Genomic DNA, 20,000 nt, shown 5'->3' with positions numbered 1-20,000 from the left:
TGTGTGAGCTCAGCTCCTGTATGTGTACTGTGTCTGTGAGCACAGCTCCAGTACGTGTGTGTGTGTGAGCACAGCTCCTGCATGTGTGTGTGTGTGTGTGTGTGTGAGCTCAGCCCCTGCACATGTGTGTGTGTGTGTGTGTGTGTGTGAGCTCAGCTCCTGTATGTGTACTGTGTCTGTGAGCACAGCTCCAGTACGTGTGTGTGTGTGAGCACAGCTCCTGCATGTGTGTGTGTGTGTGTGTGTGAGCTCAGCTCCTGCATGTGTGTGTGTGTGTGTGTGTGTGTGTCTGTGAGCTCAGCTCCTGTATGTGTGTGTGTGTGTGTGTGTGTGTCTGTGAGCTCAGCTCCTGTACATGTGTGTGTGTGTGTGTGTGTGTGTGTCTGTGAGCTCAGCTCCAGTACGTGTGTGTGTGAGCTCAGCTCCTGCATGTGTGTGTGTGTGTCTGTGAGCTCAGCTCCTGTATGTGTACTGTGTCTGTGAGCTCAGCTCCTGCATGTGTGTGTGTGTGTGTGTGTGTGTGTGAGCTCAGCTCCTGTACATGTGTGTGTGTGTGTGAGCTCAGCTCCTGTATGTGTACTGTGTCTGTGAGCTCAGCTCCTGCATGTGTGTGTGTGTGTGTGTCTGTGAGCTCAGCTCCTGTATGTGTACTGTGTCTGTGAGCTCAGCCCCTGCATGTGTGTGTGTGTGTGTGTGTCTGTAAGCTCAGCTCCTCTACGTGTGTGTGTGTGTGTGAGCACAACTCCTGCTCCTGCCAGGCTACTGAACACACTCCACAGCAAATAATTCTGCAGCTTCCGCACTGTTGAGTGCTTCCTTTGCAAGGCTGGAAGTATTTCAAAGCTAAAAAAACACACTCATAATTGGAGATACTGTCTAAAAAAACAACAACACACCTCTCTGTCCTTCTCTGTCTCTCTCTGTCTCTCGCTCTCTCATCACATATTGAGTTTTTTTTTTTCATGGTGAAAAATGTTAGCAGACTTATGCATTCTTGTGAAACATTTCCTCATGTTCCTTTCAAAATTAGCTCATTTTTATCGGAATGACAGAAAAGGGAACAAACATATCGAATATATCAGTCAGAGGAAATGAAACAAGTGCTAGCGTTAAAGATGAACGTACAGATAAATTAACTCAGACCTTGGCAATGGGAAGCGAAACACAACGCTCTTCTGTCTCACAGAGATCACATGACCTCTCGTCTTTGGGCTGCCAGGTTTTCCAGCATCAGACCCCACAGTCTGCATTCGGTAAACGGTTGTCTCCGGGTATAATCTCGGCCACTGAAGACACATTCTGCAATTCGGCAATGCAATTTTACTCAATGTGTTTGTTCCTTACTCTCAGCTTTCCAAATATGATTTTTTAATTAGATTCCTAAGCACTTGATTGATTGAGTCCGTGCCATTATTTTGCTCGATTACAGGAAAAGACATCAAACTGACAGGTTTATGGAAGCACAGCATATGGTTTTCAGATAATTGTATGCTCAGTAGTACACCATGTTCTGCGCTGAAAATCATCACGTTCTCCATCTTCCTTTGACTTTGCTGGCGCTCAGAAGGGCTGTGAAATCGGCTTTAAGGGCGGAGGACCTTCTGCGGAGAGATTTCTGAAGAATTTCTCCTTCTCTTCTTCTTCAGGTTTTTTCATATGTGAGTCATTTTCTTCATTTTGTTGCCCCAGCGTGTTGTACGTGACTGGGGCTTGTTGATCACGGAGGATGTTGACTTTGTCTTTTCATGGCTGTTTTCACTGCAGACTGTGATGTGTTCTCTGGGTCAGCATCATGCTGAATTTTTTTATATTTTTTGGAAAGCGAGCAGGGAGATTATTTTAGATAATAACACGCTGCTCGAACCCATCTTTCCTCGGATTCTAACGAGGGGGCCAAGCCCAGCCAACCAGAACACATCCTCCCACGAGCAGAGAAGAGCCCCCCCCCCCACATCCCAGTGAGGGAAGGATGCGTCAACACCAGCGTCACCTTTCAGCACGAAGCCCACGGACGATGACCACCTTCCTGTTTCACCCGAGGACTCGTTAAAGTGCCGTCTGACAAACCTGTGCAGGTTTTTCCTGTTCTGACTTCCCGGCTGAGTCACTCCCAGCTACTACCTGCAACGTCTGATTCTACCTGCAACGTCTGATTCTACCTGCAACGTCAGATTCTACCTGCAACACTTGATTCAACCTGCAACGTCTGATTCAACCTGGAACGTCTGATTCTACCTGCAACGTCTGATTCTACCTACAACGTCTGATTCTACCTGCAACGTCTGATTCAACCTGCAACGTCTGATTCAACCTGCAATGTGTGATTCTACCTACAACGTCTGATTCTACCTACAACGTCTGATTCAACCTGCAACGTCTGATTCAACCTGCAATGTGTGATTCTACCTGCAATGTCTGATTCTACCTGCAACATCTGATTCAACCTGGAACGTCTGATTCAAGCTGCCGGATTTTTTATTTTTTTATTTTTTTAAGATACCCACTTCTAACCCTGTATTTATTTATGTCTTCAAAACCACTTGTATCTTGTTTCTGTGGTATAACACATATTCTTATCACCTTTCTGGCAAAACAGCAATCCTCCCACTACTGTAGACCGAACTGAAAGGTCACATGACCGTGTAAACTGTACGCTCACTTTCAGCCGGAGTGTTTTTCTCTTTTTTTTGGTCTGCTACACCTCTGTGGGGCTTGAGGCTGCCCTTCACTCAGAACCTCCAGATTCTCTTTGGCTTTTACCAGATCAAAGAATTCCGGCTGGTGAACTGCTTTGGGTATTTCACATCCTCAATTCGCACCTGAGCGGGAATCCAGAAAGCCTCCAAGGAGTTCCAGAAGATCCTCCAGAAGCCCAACTTCATTTATTTTCAAATAACTGATGTGTGGACACTTTCAACACGTATTTGCATCAGTTTTGTGAACAATACCCATGTCTAAAATCGCGCTGTTGCGCTCTTTGATTAGTGTTCCGCATAATTGTAGATATGTCAATTTTCACAATAAAAATTGTATTTTAGTGCATTTGCATTCGAGTCGCATTAGTTGCCATTTGTTCAAATGTACGAATACATTTTGTGGTCCGGTGCGAACGGCAGACCCGCATGCCTGGCTGCGGTGAAGCTTTGGTGCCGCTCTATGGAAGATGTGTGACACTGAGCGCTCGCGGGGAGAACGAGCGCTGCCGCGAAAATGCCCCGACGGCAGCGCGTTTCTCTAATAACGGTAGATTCGAGATCGCGAGCTCACGTTGCTCTTTGACTCAAAGTCTGCTTCCAATAAATATTTTTCTCCCCTTTCCTGACGTCTGCTGTTAGACCCCCCCCCCGCCCCCAGCCCCCCCACCAGGACGGAGGCTCGAGGTGTCGTCCTTTTTTCCTCGCGCAAACAAGACCGGCGTTGTTGCTGCGGGGCGCGAGGGGGTTTCTACTCTTCCGAGCCCGCCTTCGTGCCAATGCTCCGCGCAGGCAAGCTTTCTGGGGCGGGCGTTGTTGCTGCGGGGCGCGAGGGGGTTTCTCCTCTTCCGAGCCCGCCTTCGTGCCAATGCTCCGCGCAGGCAAGCTTTCTGGGGGGGGGGGGGGGGGGCGAATTTCACACACAGCAAAGAACTCCCACGTCTGACGCTTTCCGTTACCCCCCACCCCCCCGAAACCCCACGGCCGCTCGGCTTCCAGACACAGTTCGCAGTGCGCGCGTAGCAACTGCGGGGCTCTGACAATGGGTATGAAAGTCATCGGACCTCATATGAAACGGTGTATAAATGACCGGCAGGCAGTGAGGCGAATCATCTCTCGATAAGATCCAATAGGATTAGTGTAACTACACGAGTGTGCTCACCTGGGTCTTTTTTAATCACAGGTAGGACAAATTGCCCGGACCGTTTCAGTCCCAGCCGACTTAACGGCAGCATTAGCGAGATGCTGCAGACAGGGATGAAAAGCATAACTAATGACCGGACACTTTTTTAACCGATGCATTTAAAACAGACCTGTCACAAAAAAACGCTGTTTTCAACTGCTTACCGTTAGACCACACTGAATTTTTTTAATTCATGAATTTCTTTAGTACCAGCATGTTGACCAATATTTCCCGATGTCCTATCCCAAAGCCGCGTGCTTTCGTAACCACGGGGCATGCCCGCGCGGACTGAGGTTCGTCGTTTTGCTACGCGAAAGATCAGGAAGGACTGGTGTGTTTTCTAACCGTGCATTCAAATCACACGAATCATTGAGCTCATATGGACGGGATCTTAGTCCGTCGTTCCCTTGACTTGAAAAGATTATCATCAAATCACGATCCATCAGGTCATTCGCTGTCCACATCAGCAACAGACATGCGTATGCGTATCGGCGGCATTAAGAGCAATCGTGGCAAACATTTTAGATTTTCTTAACAGCGTATGAGTCACGATCTGCCACAGCTCAAACACACACACACACACACACACAAACACACACGCACACAGACACACACACACACAACCGATTACAATTCCGTGTCAAACACAAGTAGCCTACGTTTGGCATGAGGCTCTCTCTTTCTGTTACTTAAACCTTCTGTCGGGATAGCTACCTCGCCTCACCTCCACAACACAATTAAGGTTTATTTAATTTAAGCGAATCCTTCAGGCACACACTTGATCACTAAAATGATCTCTGTGTCTCTGGCGGAAGGTGGAGAATGTAAAGTTTAGAAAATATCTATACATATAATAATTTAATCACATGCAATCGGAAGAAGTTTACCAGGACTCATTGGTAAACAGAACTATGAAATCACATTATATGCACTGCCATCTGAATCCGTGGGTTTTTGTCACAACGGAAACTTACCCTGTGCCGAAGCAGCCAGCAATCCCACGTACAAGAAGAGAAACCGGCTCCAACAGTGCGCTAGTACTCCCACAGCCCTCATTAGTGCGATAAGCCCCAGTCCCTCAAGTTTCCTCGCGCAGCTTCGCGTGCATCTGCACGACGTCCGTTTGCCTCCCGTGCCGTCGCAACTCAAAACGGTTCTCATGGCAAAGCGTTCGGCGAGCACCTTATCAGATGGTTTTCAAAGGAAGATTCACTTTGTGTCGGCGCTGAGAAAAATCCCAACGTAACGAGTCCCCGCTTCTACCACTGGACTGAACCATCTCACGAGTACCGCGGGGTCGGCCAATTCTATTTGATAAAAAATCGCATCGAAAAAGGGAAACGCTTATAATAATTAAATTTATCTCTACAGGGTCCAGATATATATTTATCTCCCTTCCTTGAGCTGTAATGGTTTCACTTGAGAGGGAGAAAGAGTATTCGCACTCCTTTCGCATTCAAGCAATTTCTTGAAATATATGACGGTCTTTTATATTGTTATTTTAAGAAATCAACCGTTTTACCGTTCATGCTTAGAATCCATATTCTGCCCCGTTCGGTGATAAGGAAACCACGAGGATCATTCCGGGATGTATTCACGCGGAGCGTCCGCTGCTCCCGCTTGCACAGAGATAACAGTGTCCTTGTCAGTTCGGATATTTTTAAAGAAAAGAAGAAAAAAAAAAGAATGGATATTTTAATTCCAAGATTTATTTCCTGAGCTATCCGCACAGCCTGTGTCCTCGAGACAGCGCGAATTGTGATACTTCGCCGATAGAAGATAGACGGAAGGACAATCACGTCTCTCTCTCTCTCGCTCTCTCGCTCTCTCTCTCTCTCTAGCTCTATCTTTCTCTCTCTCTAATTCAGCCTATCATCTTGAAGTCTTCCGATGTATGCGCAAACCTATACTTAGAAAGCTCAATATCACTTTTCTAGCGCGTAGCAAGAGAAAAAGTTATTGCGGGAAGGTATGTGAGGGTATGACGAAGCACGAAACACAAATAAATTAAATAAATAAATAATACTGTTAAAATATTCATTGATCTGTTTAAATTTGGCGGACTTCCTTGGAAGGTCTTCAGGGAGAACGTGGTGCAGTCAGAGGGACGCATTCAGCCAGCGCTACGTGGAAATAATAATATCCGGTCTTACATCATACAGTAAATACACAGTATGTATATTATCTGCAGCCAATATTAAGCAGAACAGCCACATCCACCAAGAGCAGCTTACCACCATCAGCAGCAGTCAGGGGTGCCCCATGATTCTGGGGAAACACTGGATGTAGCCCAGAGTGGGGTACAGGCACAATTTAAAGGGGTACGCTCTCACAATGGGGTGGAAGTTGCATGGGGCCAGATTCAGATGACCCAGGTCCAGTTCTGTTATACCCGTAGTGAACAGCTTGCAGTGACAGGCTGGCCTTGTGCCAGAAATACTCAAAGCTGGCCCTTAAGGCCAGCAGCACTGTTGATGGTCTTTACTCCTCCATAGTTAAGTGATTGATAATGTCGCTGATTGGCCAGAGAGCCCAGTCACCTGGTGTCCCGGGTATAAATCAGGCTCTGATTGGTGGGCAGGAGTGTGCAGCAGGAGCACTACAGAGCTCCAGGGGTAGGTGTGAGTGACCCTGATATATAGCATCATCAAACTGTACATATTAGAGCGCATGTCTCCCCTGGGGGGTTGGGGGGGGGGGGACCAGGGACCTCCCACACTCAAAGGCATCCAGGGGATCCCAATCATAAGTTAAAAAGTGGTTAAATAAAAAAATTAAAAAATATATTATAATCTGAAATATTTTCCCAACTCTATATATAATCATTGTATATCCAGTCTCTCCTGGGACCCCCCACAGTATGTTCAAAGATCCCCATGAGCCAGTGCAGTCCTGTTGAAAACCCCAGGCACAGGCTGTTCTGCTTTTGTTTGTGTTTAGTTTTTTCAGAAAATGGGCACGTATGATGAACTGCAGGATTACTCACTCCTGGGCCTGAAGGGCTGTGGGGTGCTCATTTTTTCACCCTAAAATCAGTTCAGACCGACAAAATCGGTTCAGACCCAATTAGCCAGATGAGGTGAGTTAATTGTGTGTTGAGCTGCTTTATTTAATCAATTAAGTGTAGCGTTACAGAAGACCCTGCGGCTCTCCAGGATCAGGGTGGAGGGGCCGTGTTGTGGAGGTATCTGTAAATAATCACACGTCTGTAGTGTTTTATATTCATATAGATATACCCTTACAGGCAGAGCACCTTCACATGCAGGACATTAAACTCAATGAATGAATCAATCACATGCAATCGATTCATCAGTTAGTCAATCAATTACAAAATAATGGCTTATGGATGTACTAAGCATGGCATTTTCATCAAGGTTTTTTACAGTTCTTCAGACCTGCAGTCTTGTTGTGTCACAGACATCAATTGGCAATTTTTTAAAATTTATTATTATTATTTTTTTTACATAAATATCAAACAGAACATTTAAAAAAAAAAAAGACCCACAATGTGACACCAGGCAGCACAAAGAGACAGCTCTTCCCTAAATGTCAAAAAGGACAGGGCAAAATGATCCTGTTCCACTGCATGCAGAGAGGCTCTGTGATGTTCTCTTCCTTCGCTGACAGTTCTTTGAAGCATCTCCGTTTAGTGCCAGTGTATATGACTGTCATTTTCTCTGTCTCATCCTGATAACATATCCCGGGTAATGAACTGTGTCTGGGTTGACACATTCATATTTATTATTTTAACACGCATGCAAAGACTGCAGGATGCAGGATGAGCTGAAGCCTACCTGGCAGAGCGAGAGCATTTAGCTAAAATTGCACCTGTTCTGCATTCATGTCATTGATTCTGAGAGACACACATATGTATGCACACACACACACACACACACTCATATACACAAACACACACTCACACACACTGACTCACACACACACACACACACACACTCATATACACAAACACACACTCACACACACTGACTCACACACACACACACACACACACACTCACTCACACACACACACACACACAAACACACACTCAAACACGCTGACTTACATACACACACACACACACTCATATACACAAACACACACTCACACACGCTGACTCACACACACACACACACATGCACACGCACGCACATGCTCACACACACTCACACACACATAAACACAAACACACTCACATACACATACACACACACACACACACACTCTCACACACATGTTGACTCACACACAAACACACACGCACATGCTCACACACACTCACACACACACACACTCACATACACAAACACACTCACACACGCTGACTCACACATATGCACACGCATGCACATGCTCACACACACTCACACACACATAAACACAAACACATACACTCACACACATGCTCACACACACACATGCACGCACATGCTCACACACACATTCTGACTCACACACACTCACACTCACACACATGCGTCTGCACGCATTATGTTTTGTTAAGTTATGTTATGTTATGCTACTGTATGGTAAGTTATGCTATGCTATGTTATGTCATGCTATGTTATGCTATGCTATGTTATGTTGTGCTATGGTATGCTATGCTATGCTATGCTATGCTGTGCTGTGCTATGCTATGGTATGCTATGCTATGCTGTGCTATGCTACGCTACGCTACGCTACGTTACGTTACGTTACGTTACATTATGTTATGTTATGTTACTTCACACCCCATAGATCTCGACCTAAAGAGGACTCTCGATTCTCATTTACCCTCTTTAACTTCTGGCCAAACAAAACTTCCCCATTAGGAACCGCACATACATACCATCTATGTTTCCATGGGCTTAATCCCGTATTATCAACAATTTTGTGATCCAGTTAAAATCAGTTTCAGAACCAGATGAAAGCACTGTGCTATTTTATTCATTACTGAACTAAATTAATTCACTGTGCTGTGCCCTCGTCTAATTACTGTAGCACTATGGCCAGGGGCTTATTAAAGCCACATATCTCATATTTAGTAATGAAACATGTCCGGATACAGCTGGTCTAAAAGGTTTTTTCTTTTAATAATGCATTTCAAGGTCCATCATTTCCACAGCCTTTATTTTATTGACACCCAAAGCAGCTGCACACAGGTTCAGCGCCAGCAGAAGCGGGATTGGGCGAAACGGCCCTTCAGCAAGCCGAGAAGAGCCCGCCTCCTTCGCCATTTCAATTTTTAATCTTTCCATTTGCTCTGCGCATAAAACACGGCCAAGGTTTAGATGAGACCCAACAGCACTGTCTGCTCTGATTAGCCTCATAACCGCAAAGTGGAGGCAGCAGGATGCAGCCCGAACAGCGTGTGACTCCGGGCCGGTTCTGGTCCAGTTCTGGGCTGAAGTCAGCAGTGCTGGACATGGCGCAGATCTGGCCCGGAGTCGCTCGTGATCTGGGAGGTATGCTAATGCTAACGCTAACGCTAATGATCGCCAAGGCTAAGCTTTACACTGACCGTCTGTGAAATGGCCTGCAGTTCCCCGCTGAAGCCACTGGGGAGCGCTGTACAGTGTGCGGCAGACAGTGGAGAGTCTGAAGAAGACAAACACAGAACCTGAGCTCAGCGGTCTACCATAACCCAGCCGCACCCGGTGTTCCCACGGCAACCAGACGATCAGCTCCTGTGTCCCGTCCTCTCCACTTCCTCCACTCCCTGCTTCTTTACCCTAGCAGGACCAGGCGTGCGGTTCTCTCTGCTTCCTACCCTAGCAGGACCAGGCGTGCGGTTCTCTCTGCTTCCTCACCCTAGCAGGACCAGGCGTGCGGTTCTCTCTGCTTCCTACCCTAGCAGGACCAGGCGTGCGGTTCTCTCTGCTTCTTTACCCTAGCAGGACCAGGCGTGCGGTTCTCTCTGCTTCCTCACCCTAGCAGGACCAGGTGTGCGGTTCTCTCTGCTTCTTTACCCTAGCAGGACCAGGCGTGCGGTTCTCTCTGCTTCCTCACCCTAGCAGGACCAGGTGTGCGGTTCTCTCTGCTTCCTCACCCTAGCAGGACCAGGCGTGCAGTTCTCTCTGCTTCTTTACCCTAGCAGGACCAGGCGTGCGGTTCTCTCTGCTTCCTCACCCTAGCAGGACCAGGCGTGCGGTTCTCTCTGCTTCCTCACCCTAGCAGGACCAGGCGTGCGGTTCTCTCTGCTTCCTCACCCTAGCAGGACCAGGCGTGCGGTTCTCTCTGCTTCTTTACCTTAGCAGGGCCAGGCGTGCGGTTCTCTCTGCTTCCTCACCCTAGCAGGACCAGGCGTGCGGTTCTCTCTGCTTCTTTACCCTAGCAGGACCAGGCGTGCGGTTCTCTCTGCTTCTTTACCCTAGCAGGACCAGGCGTGCGGTTCTCTCTGCTTCTTTACCCTAGCAGGACCAGGCGTGCGGTTCTCTCTGCTTCTTTACCTTAGCAGGACCAGGCGTGCGGTTCTCTCTGCTTCTTTACCCTAGCAGGACCAGGCGTGCGGTTCTCTCTGCTTCTTTACCCTAGCAGGACCAGGCGTGCGGTTCTCTCCGCTTCCTCACCCTAGCAGGACCAGGCGTGCGGTTCTCTCTGCTTCTTTACCCTAGCAGGACCAGGCGTGCGGTTCTCTCCGCTTCCTCACCCTAGCAGGACCAGGCGTGCGGTTCTCTCTGCTTCCTCACCCTAGCAGGACCAGGCGTGCGGTTCTCTCTGCTTCCTCACCCTAGCAGGGCCAGGCGTGCGGTTCTCTCTGCTTCCTCACCCTAGCAGGACCAGGCGTGCGGTTCTCTCTGCTTCCTCACCCTAGCAGGACCAGGCGTGCGGTTCTCTCTGCTTCTTTACCCTAGCAGGACCAGGCGTGCGGTTCTCTCTGCTTCCTCACCCTAGCAGGACCAGGCGTGCGGTTCTCTCTGCTTCTTTACCTTAGCAGGACCAGGCGTGCGGTTCTCTCTGCTTCTTTACCCTAGCAGGACCAGGCGTGCGGTTCTCTCTGCTTCCTCACCCTAGCAGGACCAGGCGTGCGGTTCTCTCTGCTTCTTTACCCTAGCAGGACCAGGCGTGCGGTTCTCTCTGCTTCTTTACCCTAGCAGGACCAGGCGTGCGGTTCTCTCTGCTTCTTTACCCTAGCAGGACCAGGCGTGCGGTTCTCTCTGCTTCCTCACCCTAGCAGGACCAGGCGTGCGGTTCTCCCTGCTTCTTTACCTTAGCAGGGCCAGACAGTGTGGCGATGATACGGAGTTATACAACACACAACTATATAATAGCATATGAATATTCACAAAGGGTCACGCCCAGCAAAATATTATCTGCGACCACTTGCAGTGACCTTGGTCACAGCCCTTCACGATTATTCACAAGATCAGTTCAGCACAAACATTTCAGCTTCCGCCAATTAGAGATGGAGGCTTAAAGTATAATGCTGTGATCAACACATCCTATGTAAAGACATGAAAGTTACAATGAATTTATCCTACTAACCAGCATGGTCCTTCTACCTTATGCCAGATATAGCTAATATCCCGATAGTCATAGAACTCCTTTATTGTCCAAAATACTGAAAACAAGCCAAGGAGACATACTGCTGTTTTAGACAGCATGATCCATCATTACATTACACTACAGTACATTACAGGCATTTAGCAGGCGCTCTTATCCAGAGCAACTTACACAACTTTTTACACAGCATTAACATTGCATCCATTTACACAGCGGGGTATGTACTGAAGCAATGCAGATTAAGCACCTTGCTCAAGTTCCTTAGCCATTATACTACCCTGCTGCCAATCATTACCATGAACCTGGTCTTTTTCATTTTTTACTGAAGCAACTTCATGAAGTGATAATGATTGCTTTTTCAATATGTGGAAAGTATTAAATGCATACAAATGTGTGGCACAGACATATTGAAAATAGTCCCCGTCGAAATAAACAATTTAAACTACACTGCCCATGTTTAGGTTGCATTTTTAATACATATGTCATTCCAAGCTTTATTTAAAGGTATACTATGCAGGATTTCTTAGCCTGTGTTTGCAATTAAAGTCTCATTCCCCATCTTCAAGACCGCCCACTCACACTGAGAAAGTTACCCCACCTAACCTAGCTAGCTGGATAGCTATATGAGTGACTGTGAGCAACAGTAAGAAGGCAGATTCGATTATAGCTTAATTAATTCCATTATGTTGAATGTATGTCAAACTTTAAATTTGAAAATTAAAAGGTAAAACACAGGTAAAAGTTCATTCGGTGCAATTCGGTGAAACTGCGTCAAGACAGAAATTGCCAGTGCATCAATTGTACAGGTCACAGAATTTGAACGAATGGCTTCCTGGTTGAGGGTTAAACGAGGTACGAGAAAGTCATACAGTACTGAAAGTCATACAGTACTGAAAGTCACACAGTACTGAAAGTCACACAGTACTGAAAGTCACACAGTACTGAAAGTCATACAGTACTGAAAGTCATACAGTACTGAAAGTCATACAATACTGAAAGTCATACAGTACTGAAAGTCACACAGTACTGAAAGTCATACAGTACTGAAAGTCACACAGTACTGAAAGTCATACAGTACTGAAAGTCACACAGTACTGAAAGTCATACAGTACTGAAAGTCACACAGTACTGAAAGTCATACAGTACTGAAAGTCACACAGTACTGAAAGTCACACAGTACTGAAAGTCATACAGTACTGAAAGTCGGACAGAAACTTTGAAGGCTTCAGTCTTGTCATTGGATATGTTGACAATAAGAAAAATATAAAACTACTCCAGCCATATGCTATGTTATTATATGCATATTAAATATTAAGGATATGGAGCAAATCATCATGAGAGTCTAGTCTATACAATCTGTCCCAACAAAGCAAACTCCAATTTATCTATCACAAGAAGTCAGTGATATTGATGTGACACCCGTGATAAAAAAGTATTTCTATTTCAAACAAGCAAACCAACCTTCCTTAGCATAAAGAAACAGCAGGCAATGAACAGCAGGCACAGAGAAGGAACACAATAAAGTGAATAAGCAAAACATTTTAAAACAAAATACGACTTGCGCTTCTGCCTCCAAACCGAATCCTCTCTTTGTCTCGTGTTATTACTGAAAGGGCCACAGAGATCGCGCTCAGAATAGTTTAGAAAATCTCTTTCGCGCTACGCCCAGGAAAAACCCTGAGCTTCTCTTCTTCTGTTTATGGAAGGTACATGACTGATAACAAGAAAAAAGGAAGGAAAAACAATCTGGCATGTGGCTTTAAGACTCCTATATAAGAATGGAAAGATTATTTTGAGGATAAAATGAAATGATATCTTCTGGAATATATATCTGGAATGACAGAGAGCATACCAGGTCTCTCCCTCTGTCTCTCTCTCTCTCTCTCTCTCTCTATCCTTGTTTCCCATCATCCATCTGTTCCTTATGTTCCTGAGGCTTGTCACCTCATCTAAGTGACCATGTGACTACCTGGGTCTGCCATATGTTCCAAGCAAAATGCCAGCAACACACCTAGCAACATGCCCACAGTCCAACATGCCCACCAACATCCCACAGCCCAACACGCCCACCAACATCCCACAGCCCAACACACCTAGCAACATCCCACAGCCCAACATGCCCACCAACATCCCACAACCCAACATGCCCACCAACATCCCACAGCCCAACACACCCACCAACATCCCACAGCCCAACATGCCCACCAACATCCCACAGCCCAACACACCCACCAACATCCCACAGCCCAACACACCCACCAACATCCCACAGCCCAACACACCCACCAACATTCCACAGCCCAACACCCCCACCAACATCCCACAGCCCAACACACCCACTAACATCCCACAGCCCACCATGCCCACCAACATCTCACAGCCCAACACACCCACCAACATCCCACAACCCAACATGCCCACTAACATCCCACAGCCCAACACACCCACCAACATCCCACAGCCCAACACACCCACCAACATCCCACAGCCCAACACACCCACTAACATCCCACAGCCCACCATGCCCACCAACATCCCACAGTCCAACATGCCCACCAATATCCCACAGCCCAACACACCCACCAACATCCCACAGTCCAACACAACTGCTAACAGACCACAACTGAACATTCAGACATTCCACGACCCAACACAGAACACTTTGAACAACAGACCACAAGCACCCCCACTGAGACCACAATATGACAACCAACCTTACACAACTCAACACACCAACTAACAGACCGCAACTCAATCATAACTGGTAGAAATGGCTGAACTAAGCAGTCATTTTAATTAAGAGCATTTTGGGCTAAATTTATCGCCCTCCCCATAACGCACTGGGCCACATCCCCCTACTCACCCCATCTGTCTATCTGTCGACACCTGATACCCCCACTTCTGTCCCTGTACCCCCCACCCCCCACCCCCAGAGGCTGTGGCTGGTGCTGCTGGTGCTGAGTGGGTGTGGGTGGACAGGCAGCCTGAGACAATGCAAACAGCCTTCAGATATACATCCTGCTGGCCTAATGCCAGGGATGACTTGCATATAAACCTCTTCTGTCTCCGAGCCCAGTAAATTACCTGCAGTTCAGCAGTGCTCGACATGAGGAAACTCTAATGAACAGGAAGGGGGTTTAGGGGAGGACAGGGCCTGGCTGAGTCAGAGTGGGGAGGGGTGGAGCTGGGGGGGGTTAAACAGAAAGGGGGTTTAGCAGAGGACAGGGCCTGTCTGAGTCAGAGTGGGGCGGGGTGGAGCTGGGGGGCTGAAATGATGATGATGATGAGGATGATGATGATGAAGACGGTGATGATGGTGACAGGGATGCTGAAGATTACATTCATATCACTTGTATTCCTTACCTGAGCACTGTGCTCTGGGCTCATAACATTGGATATGATGCAGGATTTTAATAAGCAGCCGTTTGGGGGCAATAGCCATCTGTAACAATAGAAAGGGTGTCACTGCGCGCAACAATGCAACAATAAACATACCGTTAAGCACAATGGTGTCATAGTGAAGGGGAACAGGCCAGAGCCAGCCAATAGTGAAAGTGCTATAACAGCAATTACTGAGTGCAGCGGTAATCAGAACTGGCTGGAGTTCAATAAATCGCTCTCAGCAGCAGGAGAGAGGAGGGCCCAGTCTGAGGGAGCTGAGCTGAGCTGAGGAGCATTCTGGGCCTGGTCTGAGGGAGCTGAGCTGAGCTGAGGAGCATTCTGGGCCCAGTCTGAGGGAGCTGAGCTGAGCTGAGGAGCATTCTGGGCCCAGTCTGAGGGAGCTGAGCTGAGCTGAGGAGCATTCTGGGCCCAGTCTGAGGGAGCTGAGCTGAGCTGAGGAGCATTCTGGGCCCAGTCTGAGGCGGCTGAGCTGAGCTGAGGAGCATTCTGGGCCCAGTCTGAGGCAGCTGAGCTGAGCTGAGGAGCATTCTGGGCCCTGTCTGAGGCAGCTGAGCTGAGCTGAGGAGCATTCTGGGCCCAGTCTGAGGGAGCTGAGCTGAGCTGAGGAGCATTCTGGGCCCAGTCTGAGGGAGCTGAGCTGTGTCCCAAGGAGCTTTCTGTTTTACCTCCTGTGCTCCCTGTAATAATAACACTCAATAAAGCCAATCAGCACTTGAGCACGCTTATCTGCTGGAATCACACAGCCCGATGCGCCTCTCACCGCCTGTCACACATCAGAGAAACACAGATAATTTCTAGGAAATATTTCTTGCAGTAAAAATCATTCATGTTAGGAAAGAAAACTATCGGCCCACTTGAACCTTCTCTCATTAACTTCTGAGCGAAAAATGGCGTAAATAAGAGCGCCGATGTGGCGCGTTCAGTCAGTGCCCGTGCGTTAAATGCAAATTCCACCCACAGTTTGAGCAGGACAAAGGTGTTGGCGCCAGGCTCACAGTGTGCTGCCAATCTGTGAACTCAGCTCTGGGACACAAACCCACCAGCACTCCACCAGACCAGAGCAGAGAGTTCAATCTGAGCACAGGTAACAAACACAGTGTGAGCAGAGACAGCCCCGCACACTCAACACAGTGTGAGCAGAGACAGCCCCGCACACTCAACACAGTGTGAGCAGAGACCGGTCACTCAACACAGTGTGAGCAGAGACAGCCCCGAACACTCAACACAGTGTGAGCAGAGACCGGTCACTCAACACAGTGTGAGCAGAGACTGCCCCGCACACTCAACACAGTGTGAGCAGAGACAGCCCCGAACACTCAACACAGTGTGAGCAGAGACAGCCCCTCACACTCAACACAGTGTGAGCAGAGACCGGTCACTCAACACAGTGTGAGCAGAGACAGCCCCTCACACTCAACACAGTGTGAGCAGAGACAGCCCCTCACACTCAACACAGTGCGAGCAGAGACAGCCGCGGGCACTGAAGCATCACTGTCTGCGCTCCTGATAAACACACGCTCATACAGTCCTGTGTTCAGAATGACACTTCAGGTTTACAGAGCCAATTGCCATTATGGGGGGGGGTCTCTGTCTGCTATTTTTGAATGTATATGCCAAATTATTTCCACATGACTGAGAAATCTTTCTGAATAACCGAGTAAATATATATCCACATAAAGACATCCCCCAGAGAATGGGGGGCGGAGAGGGAGAGTGAGGGGGGGGGGGCAGTGGATTACAAGCTTAAAAAAGAAAGTGTTTGATCACGGTCCTTTGGGGGGGGGGGGGGGGGGTTGGAGGAGTAACTGTACCCCTGAAAACACCAAGACACACATTGCCACAGGACACCGGGGAACATGAAAGTGAATAGCTAAGACGCTGTCACTTCTGCTGTTTCTGTTGTTATTTTTGTTCTGGGGGTGGAGGGGGGTCTGGGGGGGTGGGTATGGGGCGGCTGGTGAGAGGAGCTGAAATCATTCTTTATGGAGAAACTCTTCACTTAGAGACGCGATTAAAAGAGCACATTTTCTTTGGTCTCTTTGTTTGCAGCAAAAATGACGGCGATGGCAAACAATGAAATAGCGGCGAGTCTCAGACACAGCTCAAAATCCGGCGCTGGCGACTCATGAAATTAATATCAGAACGAACGCCAAGGATTCTCTAGGCCACTGACGAGCGTCAGTGACCTCCTCTCACCCATAGGGGGCGCCAAATTTAGGCGCAACACGAGCAAAGAAAAAAGTAACAGTGAATGCGTTGGCCCCACTTCTGCACTGTTACTACAGGAGTACCCCCGCCTCCCCCCACCCCCCACCCCCCCAAAAAAGACCAGCTTCCTGCCAGAGCCCCCGGCTCAGCTGCGAGGGGCGCTCATCAGAGGCGACTAGCGCGGCGTTTGATCAGCGGCTCGCCGCCCGTGCGCCAGACTCCGCTGCGCGGGGGCTTCCCGCCAGCCTGTGATGTCTGACGGGGGGCCCGCCGTTTGATGTGCGTCCTCAGAGCACCCCCGGGGGAGCTGGAGCCCCCTAGTGGCCGTTAATGCCATTTGATCTTCTAGATCTTCTGGACTGCCCCTTCTGCCTTACTCTAATCAGATAACACAGTCATTAGCACACACGCACACACACACACACATATGCACACAAACAAGCACACATACACACACACACACACACGCACACACACACACACACACACACACACACACACAGTGTATTACCCAGCACCCACAGACAAGCACAGTTCACACAGAGGAATTAACTGTACAAACAGAAGACACAAGCAACCCGGTATTATACATGACACCATTGTGAAATTACGTATTTTCAAACACAGTACATGGAACTCTAACCGTAAGCACCAGATTTCAGCCCCCCACCCTGACCCCTGTCTGCAGCTCTAGGGCATTACATGCAGCCTGCAGCTCTAGGGCATTACATGCAGCCTGCAGCTCTAGAGCATTACATGCAGCCTCCAGCTCTAGCGCATTACATGCAGGCTGCAGCTCTAGAGCATTACACGCAGCCTGCAGCTCTAGCGCATTTCATGCAGCCTGCAGCTCTAGGGCATTGCATGCAGTCTGCAGCTCTAGGGCATTACATGCAGCCTGCAGCTCTAGGGCATTACATGCAGCCTGCAGCTCCAGCGCATTACATGCAGCCTGCAGCTCTAGCGCATTACATGCAGCCTGCAGCTCTAGCGCATTACATGCAGTCTGCAGCTCTAGCGCATTACATTCAGCCTGCAGCTCCAGCGCATTACATGCAGTCTGCAGCTCTAACGCATTACATGCAGCCTGCAGCTCTAGCGCATTACATGCAGCCTGCAGCTCTAGGGCTGACATGCCACAGGATTTGGAAACATTTTTCAGATCCAGTTCACGGCAGAGCTGATGTAATAAGAACAGAAGTTAATTAAGAGCAGAAGGAATAAAATCCTGCGACGGATTGGCACTTTGGAGTCCTCGGATGTGTCTCATGTTTCAGCGCACTCAGGATCAGTCGGTGATATTCACTCGCTCTCTTTGATGATGACTGTCCCCAGCACTTTCTGTACAATCACTCATTCAAGCCTTTTCAGCCTCACATTGAGACAAAAGACCAAACACATTGAGACAAAACAAAAGGACCAATCAGAGCGCAGCATCGCCCAGTTTCCAGAGTTGACCATTTTCATTGTGCTGATGGTAAATTGAACTTTATTCATTTATTTACTTTGTCACTGTGACCAACAGACACACTCCCTCCCTCCTTCTCCCTCGCTCACTCTCATTCTCACTCTCTCTCTCTCTCTCTCTCCCTCTCTCTCTCTCTATCTCCCCCTTTCTCTCTCTCTCTGTCCCTCGCTCTCTCTCTCTGCCCCCAATCTAGCATTCTGACAATGTTATGGAGGGTGCTGCCATTGTACCTTTGAGCAATTGTTTCAGTGAATATCCAGCAGTTTAAATGGATTGTATAAAAATAAAAAATAAAGCTGTTTGTTTCTGTGGAAGAAACCTTCTGCTGAAATGACTTTACAGCACAGTAAATTTCAGCAGAGGCTTTTATCCGCAGAAATATACAGCTTATTTTTTTTTTATCGACAACATCAACACCCTGAAGGCTTCTGTCTCTTTGTCACAAGTGACTCAAGATGTACGCTTTTATTTCATTTCAGATGAAGCATCATGAGCAGTAATGACCATGATGCTCCATTTTAAGTAAAATAAAAGGCACACATCTTCAGTCACGGTGACAAAAAGGCAAAAACCTTCAGGGTGTTCAAGTCCCAGGAGGCTGGGTGTTCTCAAGAATGTATGAAAAAGATGAGCCACAATGAGCTGATTGGCCTGTTCTCCTCATTGTGTATTCTAATGTTGTTATGTTCTAGATGGGCTGAATGGCCTGTTCTCCTCATTGTGTATTCTAATGTTCTTATGTTCTAGATGGGCTGAATGGCCTGTTCTCCTCATTGTGTATTCTAATGTTATGTTCTAGATGGGCTGAATGGCCTGTTCTCCTCATTGTGTATTCTAATGTTATGTTCTAGATGGGCTGATTGGCCTGTTCTCCTCATTGTGTATTCTAATGTTGTTATGTTCTAGATGGGCTGAATGGCCTGTTCTCCTCATTGTGTATTCTAATGTTGTTATGTTCTAGATGGGCTGAATGGCCTGTTCTCCTCATTGTGTATTCTAATGTTCTTATGTTCTAGATGGGCTGAATGGCCTGTTCTCCTCATTGTGTATTCTAATGTTATGTTCTAGATGGGCTGAATGGCCTGTTCTCCTCATTGTGTATTCTAATGTTCTTATGTTCTAGATGGGCTGAATGGCCTGTTCTCCTCATTGTGTATTCTAATGTTGTTATGTTCTAGATGGGCTGAATGGCCTGTTCTCCTCATTGTGTATTCTAATGTTATGTTCTAGATGGGCTGAATGGCCTGTTCTCCTCATTGTGTATTCTAATGTTATGTTCTAGATGGGCTGAATGGCCTGTTCTCCTCATTGTGTATTCTAATGTTCTTATGTTGTAGATGGGCTGAATGGCCTGTTCTCCTCATTGTGTATTCTAATGTTCTTATGTTCTAGATGGGCTGAATGGCCTGTTCTCCTCATTGTGTATTCTAATGTTCTTATGTTCTAGATGGGCTGAATGGCCTGTTCTCCTCATTGTGTATTCTAATGTTCTTATGTTCTAGATGGGCTGAATGGCCTGTTCTCCTCATTATGTATTCTATGAGCAGTTTTTTTATTTATCCAC

General features: G+C 47.6%; 2 protein-coding genes across 2 annotated transcripts in view; one reads left to right on the top strand and one right to left on the bottom strand.

Annotated features, from left to right (window-relative positions):
* Nucleotides 1-5,680, bottom strand: part of LOC118214643 (CUB and sushi domain-containing protein 1-like) — a 247,803-nt gene extending 242,123 nt beyond the window's left edge. Inside the window, 1 exon segment of the mRNA XM_035394776.1 lies at nucleotides 4,851-5,680. Coding sequence (XP_035250667.1) covers nucleotides 4,851-5,037 — 187 coding nt within the window. The 5' untranslated portion in view covers nucleotides 5,038-5,680.
* A 7,713-nt stretch (nucleotides 5,681-13,393) lies between these two features.
* LOC118233363 (extensin-like) lies at nucleotides 13,394-14,098 on the top strand. Its single transcript, XM_035429055.1, has one exon. It carries the CDS (start codon nucleotides 13,394-13,396, stop codon nucleotides 14,096-14,098), a length of 705 nt encoding a protein of 234 aa, XP_035284946.1.
* The last annotated feature ends 5,902 nt before the right edge of the window (nucleotides 14,099-20,000 follow it).

The sequence above is a fragment of the Anguilla anguilla genome, chromosome 1 (assembly GCF_013347855.1).
Source record: "Anguilla anguilla isolate fAngAng1 chromosome 1, fAngAng1.pri, whole genome shotgun sequence".
Classification (NCBI taxonomy): Eukaryota; Metazoa; Chordata; class Actinopteri; order Anguilliformes; family Anguillidae; genus Anguilla; species Anguilla anguilla.
This window is presented reverse-complemented; position numbering and strand designations above follow the sequence as displayed.

What these genes read in the sequence shown, in the direction of transcription:
- LOC118233363 (XM_035429055.1), top strand. Translation starts at nt 13,394, where the DNA reads ATGCCCACCAACATCCCACAGCCCAACACGCCCACCAACATCCCACAG.